The sequence below is a fragment of the Protopterus annectens genome, chromosome 3.part0 (genome assembly GCF_019279795.1).
Source record: "Protopterus annectens isolate FY-2018-M chromosome 3.part0, PAN1.0, whole genome shotgun sequence".
Lineage (NCBI taxonomy): Eukaryota > Metazoa > Chordata > Ceratodontiformes > Protopteridae > Protopterus > Protopterus annectens.
In genome coordinates, this window is record NC_056731.1 from 1,575,664,189 (window position 1) to 1,575,680,245 (window position 16,057).

At 48.0% G+C, this 16,057-nt stretch overlaps 1 protein-coding gene across 2 annotated transcripts in view; it reads right to left on the minus strand.

Annotated features, from left to right (window-relative positions):
- The window catches only part of PI4KB (phosphatidylinositol 4-kinase beta), a 1,158,526-nt gene that overhangs the window by 788,799 nt on the left and 353,670 nt on the right, over nucleotides 1-16,057 (minus strand). The window contains exon 3 of one of the 2 annotated variants that reach the window (XM_044065607.1): nucleotides 8,917-8,961. The exons of the other annotated variant lie outside the window; for it this stretch is intronic. Within the exon in view, the coding sequence (XP_043921542.1) occupies nucleotides 8,917-8,961 (45 nt within the window). The remainder of the gene's footprint in view (nucleotides 1-8,916; nucleotides 8,962-16,057) is intronic. 2 annotated transcript variants of the gene reach the window in all.

Consider the following 16,057-nt stretch of genomic DNA (forward strand, 5'->3'; position numbering starts at 1 on the left):
TGACAAAGGGCAATAACACCAAGCATAAAATACTTCCCAAAGGAAGAAGAAACTTACAGATGGAAAAAGGACCAGGTCTGAATGGTCTTTAGCATAATAGTTTCTTATACAAGGTCTGTCCAGGCCAGGGGAAGGAGGGAGGGTCAAGAAAGAAGGCGAGAGAAGACAACTAACATGGAACGTTATGGTAGGTACATAACTTCTTAATGTTAAGTTGTCAATCTCGCCTTCATTCTTGCTTGATGGGACCGGCCCCTAGCACCTCTATCCTGGGTGGCTCAATGGAACAAACTCTTGAGGACTGTAGAGCCAAAACTGGCTCTGTCCCTGGAGGCCAAGTCCAATTTGTAATGGGAAACAAAAGTGTGAGGAGTGGCCCAAGTGGCCGCTGCACAAATAGTGTCCAAAGGAAGTCTAGCTTGAAAAGCTGTAGAAGTAGCTAAACTCCTAGTTGAATGTGCTTTAGGTTTTGAGCACAGCTGTTTTCCCCTGAGTATAAATTTCAGTGATGACCGAAGAAAGCCATCTGGACAAAGTCACTTTAGAAACAGGAAGGCCTTTTTACTATCCGCATAGGAAACAAAAAGTTGATCAGATTTTCTAAATTTTTTGTTCTGTCCAAATAATATCTAAGTTGACGGTGGGCGTCAAGATAATGTAGCTTTTGTTCAGCTCTATCTGAATAGTTAGGAAAAATACAGGGAGATCAATGGATTGATTCAGATTGTTCTTTGAAGCGACCTTAGGTAAAAAGGATGGATTAGTTCTCAAAGATACTCTGTCTTTGTGAAAAATCAAATAGGGGTCGAACCGAAAGAGCATGAAGTTCAGACACCCTCCTGGCAGATGTAATAGCCACTAGGAATAAAGTTTTCCAAGAAAGATATTTCACCGAACAAGAAACAGCTGGCTTGAAGGGGGGAAGAATCAAGGATGTCAGCACTAAATTTAGATCCCACTGAGGAGGAGGATTCCTGATTGGAGGCTTTAGTAGGAAAATTCCTTTCAAGAAGGCCCTGCAGAGCCTATGGGACATAATATTATGATCTGCTATCCCGACATGAAAATTAGAAATAGCAGCCAATTGAACTCTGACTGTGGAAGAAGAGGAGCCTGCATGAAAAATCTGTGCTAAGAAGTCCAGAACTGCCTGAACAGGGGCAGTAAAAGGATCAATATTTTGGGCCTTCGCCCAATAAGAGAAACGTTTCCATTTGCTTGTGTAAATCCTCCTGGTAGAGGATTTTAGTGAAGCTACTATGATGTCTCTAACTGGGTTAGAGATCAAAGGAAGCCTGGCTAAGGAAGGAAGTGGAGCAACCATGCTGTGAGGTTGAGAGAAGGGATTGACCGGTGCAGCTGACCGGATTGGTGAATCAGTAGATCTGGCACTGGGTCCAGATGCCACGGCTGCACCAAAAGGTGATGATGGAGGAACGGGAACCAAACTTGTCGAGGCCAGTAAGGGGCAATGAGAATCAATTTGGCTCTCAAAGCGGTAGCTTTCTGGATCACCTGAGGGATCAGAGGAAATGGAGGGAAGGCATAAAGAAGTCCCTGGGGCCAATCCTGGGTCAGAGCGTCTCTGGGGATGGCCTGATAGAGGAAGAGGCTGAAGAAGTCTGGACATTTGCTGTTTTGGGGAGTAGCAAAAGATCGCAACATGGACGACCCCATTCCAGAAAAATCTCTTCCGCTATAGATTGCTTGAGAGACCACTCGTGAGGCATGAGGATAGCTCTGCTCAATCTGTCCGCTATAATGTTGGTTTTCCCAGGGATATGCGTTGCTACCAGAAACCGATGAGAGGAGATCGCCCATTGCCAAAGTCTGAGTGCTTCTCGACACAAGAAGTAGGACTTGGTTCCGCCTGTTTGTTGATATACCAAACTACAGACATGTTGTCTGTGTGGACTGCAATTGTCCCTACGGGAAGAAAGTCGTTGAGGGCTTGCAACGTTAAAAGCACTGCTCTCATCTCCAGGACATTTATGTGCAGATGGTACTCGAGCGGTTGCCACGTCCCATGAACCATCCTGCCCTGATAATCACCCCCCACCTGGGCAGGCAGGCATCCGTGGCGACAGTGGCTATCGGGGCGGGGTACAAAGCACCTGCCTTGGTGAACCTGAGACGATGTGATCCACCAAGCAAGATGCTGTTTGCATGTCTGTGTCACCAGAATCTGGTGGCGCATTGGGAATTGCTGGTATGACCACTGTGTGAACAGCATCCACTGAAGGAGGCGCATGTAGAATCGAGCCAGGGAAGAAGAGTAATGGCCGCAGCCATGAGACCTAATACCTTTAGAACCATTCTGGCCTGTACTTTCTTGCTGGCCAGAATGATCCTGACATGAGTCTGAATGTCTGAAACTCTTTGTTCTGTAAGGGTAGCTGACATCCGAACAGTGTCTAAGTTTGCGCCTATGAAGGTAATAGACTGGCAGGGCGATAAGGATGACTTTTGAAGTTGATTGAGATGCCTAAATGAGAACAAAGGTCTATTGTGTAATCCCTGGCTTGTATAAGCTGATGCCTGGTGGTGGCTGACAGGAGCCAGTCGTGGAGATACGGAAACACCTGGAATCCTTGACGTCTCAGGTGAGCCGTGACCACTGCCATGCATTTGGTGAACACTCTGGGGGCTGTAGTGAGACCAAAGGGCAGGGCTCTGAACTGGAAATGACTGGACCCCAGCCGAAAGCGGAGAAATCTCCTGGGCGTCTGTGAATTTTGATGTGATAGTACGCGTCCTGAAGATCTATTGAGCACATCCAGTTGTCCTTCTGTAAGAAGGGCAGAATTGACTGAAGAGTGACCATTCGGAATCTTGTCCTCCTGACAGACTTGTTGAGTCTGCTGAGATCCAATATTGGTCTCCAGTCTCCCGTCTTTTTGGGAACCAAAAAGAACCTTGAGTAGATTCCGGGCTCTGAATGGTCTATTGTAACTGGCTGAATGGCTCTTTTTTGCAGTAGTTTTGCGATTTCTAACTCTGCAATATCCCTTAGACCGGGTGGTACATCTGGAAGGGAACTTGAGGGGAAGGGACTTTCCTCGAAAGGAATTATGTAACCCTTGGATATGATCGACTGTACCCATCTGTCTTGAGTGAGGGAATGCCAGGCTTCTGGGTACAGTGATAATCTTCCCCCGACTGCCTCGAAGGAGGGACAGCCGGGCAACACCTCAGGGATGCTGAAAGGGCTTATCAGAGAGAGGCTCCCTGTTTCCCTGGTTCTTAGGACCCCTCTGCCTCTAGAGGCGTCTGTTGTTGTTACCCCTCTGCCTCTAGGGGTAAACTGACCACGTGAATCCGGGCGTGACTCCTTGGGATTTACGGAACCACATCTTTCCACCCTTCTGTCCTTTGGGATAAGGCCTAGAAGGGGTGGAAAACGGACTCAACAGCAGAAAGAGTCTTGCCGTCCTGTTCACACCTGGTCAAGGTTTCCTTCACCTGAGGGCCAAACAAAGCTGACCCATCAAAGGGAGAATTTGTGAAGGACGCCTTAAAGGGATCCGCAAAATGACATAGCCGCATCCAGGCTTGGCGTCTAAGAGCCACACCTGTGCCTGCGGCTCTACTCGCTCCATCCGCAGCATAAGATATTAGCCGCATGGAGGAGTTAGCAATGGAATTGAGGGTTCCTAGCTGCGAAGCAATCTTTTCTTGAGCCCCTGCAGCTGTAGGATCCTGAACTACTTCTCCCAGCTCCTTCAGGATATCTCTTTGGAGTCTGGTGAAGTGACATAGGTAATTCAGCGAACGCATAGCAAAGGTCGCGGAGGAAAAAATCCGCTTACCGTACCTATCCATGGTCCTAGAGTCCTTATTAGGAGGATGGACGGGCACGGAAGGATCTGCAAGTTCCTTTTTGGTGGCCGCAGCCACCACCATGGCATCAGCGGGGACACCCTTGGTAAGGAATTGTTTGTCACTAGGGGCAGTGATAAATTTAGAAGGCCTCCTAGGGACTGGCTCTACAGAGTCAGGAGCTGCCCACGCCTTTCGTGCAATAACCTGCATAAGGGGGTCGAAAGGCGGAGACACCCAGGAGGTGGAGGGCCGAGATCCAAACGCCTCTAGGTATACTGACTCATCCTCAGAGGGATTGTTGGTGGGCCAGTTTCCCTCTGTTTCAGAAGTTCTAGGATGTCTGAGAAGGAGACATCCTCAGAGGGGATCTGGGGATCCCTCTGACTCATCAAAGTCAGTCTCAGTGACAGACTCGGGAGTCTACATGCTTCCTCTTACAAGTCCTCTTCCTAGGAGGATCTCCCGAAACATCAGGAGAATCCTCGGAAGAGGGGGAAATTCCCAATGGGGAAACCTGAGGCGGAGGATCTCTGGGTCCTGTAGCAAGAGAAGTGGCAGAGATGTCAACAGGTACTATAGAGGGAGGAGCTACGGGAACAGACTGCTGACTGATACCAGTGGCCAGTACACTCTTCATCACCTCGAATGCTCCCTCCCAGGCAGGTCCGAGAGAACCCGCTCCGAAGAGCTAGGAACTCCAGGGACCACCGAAAGGGAAGTCTCGAGGCAGATGTCGGAGCCGAGCTCACCAAGGCCGAGGCTCCAAGGGGAAGAGCGGCTGGACAAGGGTCCGATGCCACTCACCCCTCGGAGGAGACCATGGAAGCCCGACCACGAATCCCTCTAAGGAAGAGGAGATAAGAGTAGAGGCTGAAGGAACAGAAGGGGTATCCATCCTCCAGCCGTAGCAGTAACCATGCCCGAAGACTCCAACTCCAAGCTCTGGGGTAGAGTTGAAGGAGGAACTGTAACGGGGTGTGGACCAACAGTCGTCTGCTGAGACGGACTGTGTAACATTTGGGCCAGTACCTGTGACTTGAGTAATCTACTGACCACTCTCTAGGTCATGATCTGACAACCTGGATGACCTTGAAGATCGGCTCCGATGGCTCCGTTCGATAGAAGAGGTGAAGCGGGAGCCGAAAGTACCGGCCCCAAGGAAGGAGCCCCCGCCCTCTCCCTGGAATGACCCATCGGAGCCGATACTACAGATCCTGTCGGCGCCGACTTCTCGGAGCCGACAGAACGCCTCGATGTATCGGCTCCAGCGGAGCCGATACAGCCACCAAAATACGGTGGCCGGAGCCGATCGGGCCGACACCGATGCCTGTGAGCAAAGTCTGAGGTGTCTGTGGTGACCAACTGCTTTGGAACAGACAGGGAGAAGGAAAGACCTAAATTTAAGGATATTTGTCGAAAGATTAATTACTTGGTGGAGACAGCAAAGCCCATCACTGGGATTTCAACAAACAAAATCTTGGTGCTTGGACCAAAAGAATTCACATGACAAAGACATAATGGTATCTGGAGTTTTGCCAAGGGTATAATAAGAATCACAGATGCCATGAGACAAAATCCTGAGGTATTCCCTCACAGCGAGAGATATCCAAGTGGAAAACCTTCAAAACAGATCTAGATTATAGATGTATTTCTTCCTGTGGAAGAAAGGCTCTTTAACTGAGATGTCTAGCTGATATCCCAGAAACACAGTCCTGTGTGAAGGAGTCAAGAGAGGTTTGGGTGTTGTCTTAGAATCCTAGCTTGTGTAACAGATCTACGCACCAAGTGGGATATTCCTGATACTTTGAAAAAGACTATGCAAAGATAAGCAAGTCACCTAAATATGGACAAATGTATATACCCCTATAGCTTGCAATGAGCTATAACTGAAGCTAGAAACTTTGTGAACACTCCCGGTGCAATGGCTAGTCCAAAGGGTAAGGCATATAACTGATACCGTAAATCCAGACATCTACAACTTTAAGAAATGCCTGAAGCCCGGATAAACAGGGATGTGATAACCACCTTTTAAATTTAATTGAGGAAGAAGAGGTAACAGACTGAAGTGACATTTTTGAACTTGGGCAGTGTCATAAACAGGTTTAGGTAAGAAAGATCCAGAAATGGTCTCAGAGCATTTTCTCTCTGACACAGAAACATTCTTGAATAAAAACCTTTCTCCACCTGGGAAGGAAGAACTGGTTCCATCACCCGCTGGGACAGCAAGTACTGAAGGACAGGTGCAAATAAAAGAGTTTGGTTTCGGGGATGAGGGCTTACCCCCTGGAAAAGCGCAATCTCTTCCCACTGGCATCTATAACCCTGATGAATGATCCTCAGAAACCATTTGTCTATAACTACCTGTTGACAAGGAGAAATGTGGAGCTTCAGACTTTCTGGCAGGGAAATGGGGCTGCCAGGGTGGGAGGAAGAAGCCCCTTAAATAGTCATTCTGACTTGGACTGTCCTTGGTTTTGGGAGGTTCCAGAATTCTTTCTGCCACCTTCTTGCCATTTCTTCTTAAAACATTTGTTTACCTACAAAAAGATGTGCTGAAAAACCTTAAGAGATTCACTGTATCAACCTACCCGTTTCAGAACACTTCTGATAACCTCTGTAGCGGAGGCCAAAACTAAATCAATGTCAAAAGGAGCATTTAAAATCTCATTTTAACAGCATCTGGGTGGTCCTGGGAGCACAGCAAGGCAAACCTCCTCAAAAGCAGTAGGAGAGGCCACAGCCCTGAAGAAGCATCAACCAAGTCATACACACACTGTAGAAAGCCTAAAACAGACAGAGACAAAGACCCAGACTTTAAGCATTGCTCTTACAAACTTCTGAAGGATATGAACTCAAACTCAAATGTAATTATTTAGAGACTTCAATCTTCAGTGATCTACTAGAAAACCACAAATTTTATACGGAACAGACCAAACATATGAGGCAAAAAATCTGAGAAAACCTGGACAGCTGAGAGGTACGCCTACTGTTGCTAAACATTTAGTTAACTAAAGCTACAACTACTGGGTTAGGCTTGGAAAGTGTGTACAAAAACTTAAACTAAGGAAATTTATACTTCCTATCTGCCTTCTTAAAAGGTAGCAGGCCATCAAGAAAATTGCTGGCAGTAACCCACACATTCCAAAAACTGACAGAATTGGAGGAATGGGTGATGGTTCTGGAAATTCCTTCTGTAACAGCTCATAATATTTTCTGAAGGACTGAGAAGCCTCAATGTTCTCCCCATGAAAACACTGACACATTCTGGAAACAGTCAGAAAAAGACAAACTCTTACAGGGAGAATCAGAAACTGAGCTGGGGATTGGTGTAATTGGTTAAGGTGTATACCATACAGACACAAGCTACAGTGTTTGATTCTCAAGTGGGATAATTGTCTAGATTTAAAAATGGCCCACAGGGGCAGTTAGCCTAGGACTGACCTATGAACCTATTATCCCCCCATTCTCTTCTTTTCCAATTTACTATTTCTTCTGCAGAAACTTGGGGGGGGGTTAAGAAATTTTCTTTTCTTTTCACTCAAATCTTATACTTCCTCTCCAGTAAGGTGCATGTTTGGAGGATGAACTAATGGAAATATAGACATGCTGTAGGTGGATTGGACACTCTAAATTGGCCCTAGGCGTGAGTGTATGCGTGTGTGCGCCTTCTGTGGAAGGTTGGGCGGCGGGCTGGCAACTCAACACCATAAAACTCCACTGCCAATCATGAGTGGACAGGTGATCCACTGTGGTGACCCCTAACTGGGAAAAGCCGAAAGAAGAAGAATAAAAAATGCAAGCTCAAGATAACAATTTTTTTTTCAACAGTTGGCAAGTTAAATTATGTACACAAATGCACTTCTCTACTCTGTTTTCTAGCCCCAGTTACTAAAGACATATGGTATGCATGTCCCTACAGATTTACTTAATGAATACACCCACCTTTATATAATGCAGTACAGAGATGAACTCAAATCGGTCAGAAAAAAAGACTCCAAAGTAATAGAATGTCAACTGAAAAGCAGCCCAGACAAACAATTAAATTAATGGTCTATAGCAATTTTTGTGCAGAGTGAAAAAAGTGCTGCAAAACTTTATAGAAAAGATCCTTCACAGTAATTTCATGCTATTAGCCCGTTAAAAAAATGACACAAACAAATTTCTAAAGTCATACTCCATTTCTGGGTGTCTTGAAGTACTTTCCATCTTCAGAACCAGGAATATCATGTAGAGAATATCCACTTCACTGAATAAGTCAAGACTATTAAACTGTGGGGAATACATAAAGTAGATTTCTCATGACCTTTGTGCTTTTAAAATGTTCTAACATAATACTTTTGTAGTTACACAAACTATGAAATGGTCTGCTATACAGAAGCATAATGAGATAAAGATCACCCCAAATATTTCATGAAGCTCAAATGTTTTAAACATGAGCATAAGGTGCTGTTCAACCATATTAAAAGAACACCAGCTTTTCCAAATTTAATGTTAAGCTGAATCGCACAACATACTGTGACATTTCCTGCTTCACTGCGTTTACTGTTTAAAAGTATTTTAGTACCACTTTGCTCTCTATAGCAAATGCAGAACAATCTGCAATTAAATATGAATCAACCTGATGCAGATTTCAGACTGCAATTAAAAAAACAAGCCAGTACAAAGTTTAGTTTGTTCTGAGAGGTACTGAACAAGTCAGCCAACAACTTTTCTTGTTGCTAATCCATGTCCTCGTCTGTAAAGGTGTGGTACATCAGTAAATGCAACAACCTTAGAGAACATAAGAGAGACAGCAAAGGAAAAGTTTTAATAAACCAACTCAAATAATGAAGCTCCACTTTCATTCTGCAATGCAACCAAGTGATGCAATTAAAGAAATACCTTTAAAGAAAGAAAAAATCTATATAATGCAATTAAAGAAATGCCTTTAAAGAAAGGAAAATATATATAATGCAATTAAAGACATGCCTTTAAAGAAAGAAAACATGTTAACATAGAGAGAAGGAAAAAAGAAAAAAAGCACCATGATTAAACAAAGGAATGCTCTGAAAGGAGTAAGCCAACCACCCAGCTATTACAAAAAAGGGCACTTACTGAAACAAATAACCGCTCAAGACTTTCTGAACTTGATGACAACTCCTGGGATATAAAATAATATATTAAAAAACAAGAGAGACAGAAAAAAAAAAAACATTATTTATGAGTCTACAATTTAAAAAAAGACATGAAAACAGGTTGAATGCATTTCAGCACTCCTCAAAGAAATTTTATAAAGGGACTCTATGCAACATTTCCACCCCCAACTCCCACCCCCACTCTCTACCCCCTTGCAGACAAAGCCTTCTGAGTCCATAGTATTAACTTTTAAAAATTTTACCACCACTCTCCTCACACAATGGATGCTGCACAGCTTTACTTGCTGAAGATGCATCCCTACCATAATGCTCAGCAGTGTTCCAATATAAAATTGAGGTTCGTAGCATCTACTTTATTTTCTGACTGTGTAAAGTACAGTTGTGTACACTTACCATAAATGTAGATGTTTGAGTGTGTATTCACTGTTGCAGTCATCACACTTGGGTTATCCTGCCAGGGGTAGCCCTCAGTCGGCACAAATACCAGAGGCTTAGTATTTCTGCATTGGTTGTTGTCGCTTCAGGACTGACGTCAAGTTGTCAGGGGTATAAAAACAGGAGCCAACACCATTACAGCAGTTTTTCTTGCCCCAAATGTCAGGAGCCCCCAAATAGGGAGCTAAATTATAGTGGAAAAAACACCACCAGTAAAAAAAACAAATACCACTAGCCCTGTAAGGAGTTAGAAAGAGAAAGAGACAAGGGGACTGGAGAGTGGGAAAAGTACAGTTTTGTACCTACCATAAATGTAGATGTTCGAGTGCTAATACAGCTGCAGTCATAACAGATGGGTTTTCCTGCCGTAAGGCGGGTCCTCGGTCGGCTGAATTCCAAAGTCTAGGTCCGGCATCGGTTGTCGTCACTTCTTCCCTGACGTCAGTGCGACAGGGGTATAAAAGAACCAGCCAACGCCATTTTCTTCAGTTTTTCTTTCCCCAGATGTCAGATGCCCCCAGAAGGAAGGCAAAACAGAAATTTATGTAATAAAGCAAATGCAGTATAATCAAAAAATAAGAAGTTATGTACTCACCATAACGTTCCATCTGAGTAGGTATCTTCATTTGTCTGCAACCTTTGGGATACGGATCCGATCTCAGATCCGAGCCGGCAACTTCTATCATAGCATAGATCCGAGCTCCTAGCTCCTCCCCTTACCCATAATCCCCTGCCTACCCTAACTGACCTCAGATCAAGTTTGCCCCATAGCACAGCAGATAAAAATGTCCCAAGGGGAACATATGCAAATAACCACAAGAACGATCATTTTGGTCAGGGGGAAGGAGGGGGGGGGATGGTTGCAGACAAATGAAGATACCTACTCAGATGGAACGTTATGGTGAGTACATAACTTCTTAATCTGAAGTAGGAACTTCATTTGTCAGCAACCTTTGGGACAGAGTCCCCAGCTACCTAAATCTTGGGTGGCCTTCATGGAAGGATATTCCGGAGCACCGCAGAGCCAAAGGATGCCCTACCTCAGGAAACAACATCTATTTTATAGTGGCTTATAAAGGTGTGAGATGAAGCCCAAGTGGCTGCGGAACAAACGTCATCCACTGGAACCCTAGCTTGAAAGGCCGCAGATGCGGCGACGGCCCTAGTAGAATGAGCATGGACTCCTTGAGGTGCAGGCCTTCCCGAGCTCTGATATGCCAAAAAAATACAACTCGAGATCCATCGAGAGAGAGAAACTTTAGAAACAGACTTTCCGAAATTACTTTTGGCAAAGGAGATAAACAACTGATCGGATTGCCTATGATCAGCAGTTCTATGGATATAAAAACATAGTTGTCTGTGTACGTCTAAGGAATGTAGCTTGTACTCTCCTTTGTTATGAAAGTTGGGGAAAAACACTGGAAGATTGATAGATTGATTGATGTTCGCTTCTGAAGATACCTTAGGTAGAAAGGGCGGATTGATCCTGAGGTAAACCCTATCCGGATGAAAAAACAGATATGGTGGTTTGACACAAAGAGCTTGCAATTCTGACACTCTTTTGGCTGAAGTTATGGCCACCAAAAAGGCTGTCCTCCAAGAGAGAAATTTAAGATCAAACGTGGCAGCCGGTTCGAATGGGGGACCAGTCAAGGCCTGCAAGACTAAGGATAAATCCCATGGAGGTACCACCTCTTTGACTGGAGGCCTAAGGAGGAAGGTACCCTTGAGGAAGGTCTTACACAGTTTGGAAGAGATAAGAGGGCCAGACTCTTGCCCCACGTGATAGTATGAGATTGCTGCCAGTTGTACCTTGACTGTGGAAGAACTAGCCCCCTGGTGAAAGAGAGAGGTTAGAAAATCTAGAACCGACGCTATCGGGGCTGTAAAAGGGTCTAAACGATGGTGTTCTGCCCAAATGGTGAAGTGTTTCCACTTACTTCGATAAACCTTCCTGGTGGAAGGCTTGTGAGCTGCTACAAGAATGGCTTTGACAGGTGATGAGATCCTGGGAGTCCTTATGAGGAGTGGAACTGGAGCAACCAAGCCGTCAGCTTGAGGTTGACCAGGTTCGGAGTCGGAAGATTGAGAGGGTGAGAAATGAGATCCGGGATGGGATCCAGAATCCATGGTGGATACACTAGGTGAGACCATAGGTAAGGGAACCAAGTCTGACGAGGCCAGAATGGGGCAATGAGGATCATCTTGCTCCCCAGCTGCCTGGCTTTCTGTAATAATTTCAACATCAGGGGAAGAGGAAGGTAAGCATAAAGCAGACCGGGAGGCCAAGCATGTACTAGAGAGTCTCTCGGGGACTCCCCCGGAGGGGGGATCAGAGCGAAGTAATCGTTGCATTTGGTGTTTGAAGGAGAGGCAAAAAGATCGCAACAAGGTTGCCCCCATCGGGCAAATACTTGCTCTGCAACTCGATGGTTGAGAGACCATTCGTAAGGAATCAAGACAGTACGACTGAGCCTGTCCGCTAAAATATTGGACCGTCCCGGAATGTGCGTTGCTATGAGAAAGCGGTTGGTGGAAATTGCCCATTCCCACACTCTCATGGCCTCGCGGCAAAGGGGGTAAGACCTGGTCCCCCCTGTTTGTTGATGTACCAGACGACCGACATGTTGTCTGTCTGTACTGCAATCGTCCCTACCGGAAGAGAGTTGTGTAGTGCCTGCAACATCAAAAGCACCGCTCTCATCTCTAGGACATTGATATGCAAAGAGGTCTCTACGTCGTTCCACGTGCCTTGGACTGTCCTGCCTGAAAAATGCCCCCACCCCAGGCGAGAAGCATCCGTGGTCACTGTGTCGACTGGCGGAGGCAGTGAGAAGGGACGCCCCGTGTGGAGATTGGGAGACTGGGAGACTGGAGCCACCACAGGAGCGACCTTCTGCGAACCTTGCTTAAGGAAATGGGGTGAGACAGGGACCATCGTACCTGGAGGGTCCACTGCAGAACCCTCATGTTCAACCGGGCCAATGGCAGCAGAGGGATTGCAGCCGCCATGGATCCTAGGGCCCTCAGGATCAATTCCGCCGACGGAGTTTGCAGTTGAAGGATGGCCTGCACGTGCAACATGAGGTTCCGAAGCCGATCTGGAGTCAAGAACGCAAGCATCTGTCTGGAATCCAGTCTCGCCCCTATAAAATCCAACACCTGTGTAGGGATGAGAGAGGATTTGGTCATGTTGATGGTTAATCCAAATAGTGGAGCCAGACTGAGGAAATAATCCCTGCATGAACAAAGTAGATGCCTTGTTGGGGCTGTAAGGAGCCAGTCGTCCAGGTATGGAAAGACCTGAATTCCCTGGAGTCTCAGGTGGACCGCTACTATCGCTAGGACCTTGGTGAACACCCTGGGGGCTGAGGTGAGACCGAAGGGGAGGACCCTGAATTGAAAGTGACTGGCTCCCAGTCGGAAGCGGAGAAACCTCCTGGAACACCTGTCCACTAGAATGTGATAGTACGCATCCTTGAGGTCTATGGAGCACATCCAGTCATCCTCCCGCAATAAGGGGAGGACGGATTGCAACGTGACCATTCGGAACTTTTCTTTGGGTACCACCAGGTTTAGGAGAGAGAGGTCGAGGATGGACCTCAAGTCCCCCGTCTTTTTTGGCACCAGAAAGAACCTGGAGTAAAACCCTGATCCGACTTGATCTGGGGGGACGGGCTGGATGGCTCTTTTTAGCAGAAGCTGCTGAATTTCTGCAGCAGCCGCCTCCCTCTGACTGGGTGGAACGTCGGGAAGGCTCCTGATTCTGGGGTTTACTATGAAGGGAATTTGGTAACCTCTGGATATAATACGAAGCACCCAGCGATCCGTCGTTATGGACTCCCATTTTTCTAGGTGCCTCGAAAAACTCCCCCCGACTGCCTCCAGAGTGGAGCAGTCGGGTAACCCCTCAGGGGTTCTGCGTGGGCCTCTCAGAGAACGGTTCTCTGGACCCAAAATTCCTGGGACCCCCTCTGCCTCTAGGGCGGCGTTCTCCCTGTCCTCCTCTGCCACGAGAGGACTGGTTGTCCTGAGCAGACTGGGATTGATGCGATTTTCGGAACCACATCTTCTTCTGACCCTTTTGGTTCTTGGAAAAGGACCTCTGGGGCGCAGAGCAGCGGACTCAGACGGCAGACAAGGTCTTCCCGTCTTTCTCGCTCTGGGCAAGAGTGTCGCAAACGGTTTTGCCGAACAGTGCAGAACCATCAAAAGGGGCATTCGCGAATGACGCCTTAAAGGGTTCCGAGAAGTCACAGTGACGGAGCCAGGCCTGTCTCCTCATGACAAGCCCGACTCCGCCTGCTCTAGCGGCTCCCTCCATAGCATGAGACAACAGCCGCATAGAGGTGTTAGAGATAGAGCGGAGGGTGGCCATTTGGGAGGAGTACAGATCCTTGTCCCCCTCCGACATGGACCCTGGGGGGGAAGCAGCGTATTCCTTAATCAGATCCTGCTGCATCCGAATAACGTGTGCCATGTAGTTCAAGGCCCTCATAGAGAAGGTCGCTGAACTGAAGGCCCTCTTCCCAAGACAGTCCATCGCGTGAGACTCCTTGCTCGGAGGATGAACCGTGGGGCTCTCCTGAGCCAACTCTTTCTTGGTGGCTGCAGCCACCAACATGGCATCCACAGGGGGACCTCTGCTCCAGTGTGATCTCTCTGCAGGGGGGCTCAAAATTTTGTCCGGACGCTTGGGGATCGGCTCTACGGTGTCCGGTTCCTTCCAAGCCCTAGAGGATATGAGATCCACCAGGGGGTCGGGTGGAGGGGACACCCAAGAGGTAGATGGTCCTGCCTCAAACGCCTCAAGGAATACGGACTCATCAGAGGAAGCCTTAGGGGCAGACCACCCACCCCTGATTTTGAGCATTTCCATGATGTCTCCAAAGGAGACATCCTCGGGGGGTGATCAAGGGGAGCCTTCCCCTTCATCCAAGTCTGTATCTTCGGTGAGACTCTCAGGGGAGTCAATGTGCCTCCTTTTGCACTTTGCCTTGTGAGGAATCTCCTCGGGGGGGCTGTCCGAGGAGTCCTCACCGATTGTATCATGTTCCACTGGAACTCCTAGAGGCGCTGAGGCAGGCTGCCCCAAGGGCCGGATCAGGGGAGCCAGGACCAGATGAGAAGGAGTGCGGGAGGGAGCCGAAGCCAGGACCGGAGGCCTGGAAGCACTCGACAGTGCCCTCTCCACCGCAGCGAAAGCCGAGGGGGAGCCGCTCTCTGAAGGATCCGAGATCCGACTCCCACTCGGATCCGAAGCATGGATCGGACCCGGCGCCGAGAACGTCGGATCCGAAGGACCAGTGTGCTCCGACCAGGACGGAGCCGAAAGCACACCGAATCCCTCAGATCCGAAGCTCGGCCCACGGCTCCAAGAGGTCGGATCCGACAAACTTGAGGGAGTCGGAGCCGACGTGCCCAGCACGGTCGGCTCCGACCTACCCCCGGATCCAACGTGGCTCGGCTCCGAGTGCTCCGAACCCGGAATGCGGGTCGGAGAAGGAGCTATAGGAGCGAAAAAAGGGGTCGAGCTCCCGAGGGGGAGGCAAGAGCACTCCCATCTGCATCTGGGCCTGGATGAATCTCCTCATCATCCGGTCCATGTCCGCATCAGACATGCTAAAAGTGGACCTCGAAGAGGCCACCGAGGCAGACCTGGAGTGTCGCCTCGATGGCCTCGACGGGGACCGGATCACCTCCTCCTCGGGTCCCGGGGAGAAACAAGGGGATCGGATCCGAGGAGGAGGAGATCGAGAAGACTTGGATGGAGAAGCCCTCTTGGCGGGCGGGGCCGATAAAGAGTCATCGGCCCGCCGCTTAAGGTGCTTCTCCCACCGCTTCTCTTTCCTGGACTCCCTATCCTCCAGAGCCGAAGCGGGAGGTTGAGTCCCAGTCAGAGGAAGGGAGGCAGGAGTGACCGCTACCGGGGGGGGGGTAGCAGGCACCGAAGTACCGGAGGCCGAAGCAGAGTCTGGGGTAAAAGGCCCGCCAGAACTAGCTTCGACCTTCGATCCTTGAGTGCCCTGAGGTTGAACGCCGCGCAAATCGCGCAACCCGAGGAGAGGTGTTCAACCCCAAGGCACCTAACGCACCGGGTGTGGCCGTTAGCCGGTGAAAGCTTGTGACCACACTCGGTGCATTTCAAAAAAATGGCTTTAGGGGTCTCCGACATTACTACAGTAAAGCACACTCACTAGGCCCCTAACACTCAAGTCACACAAACACGCTACGACCAGCGGGGGAGGGAGGAATATTTTAAATTAAATTTAAGCTGAAAGCTAACAAAAAAATCAAGATTAGTGTTAAGGGTAAACCTACCATGCACACACAATCACTCACTCAGAAAGAGAAGAAACAAACTTTTTTCCTCACAAAACGCCAAGAGCTCTGGAATCTAGCTGTTGCTTGAAGAGCGGCAAACTAGATCTGGGGTCAGTTAGGGTAGGCAAGGGATTATGGTTAAGGGGAGGAGCTAGGAGCTCGAATCTATGCTATGATAGAAGTTGCCGGCTCGGATCCGAGATCAGATCCGTATCCCAAAGGTTGCTGACAAATGAAGTTCCTGCTTCAGATCAGTAGTTGCCAGCAAATACACCATAAAAGAATACCCCAATGAGGTTGTATGAGGAGGTGTTAGCCATTAGGCCTGTCCCAAGAGGGGA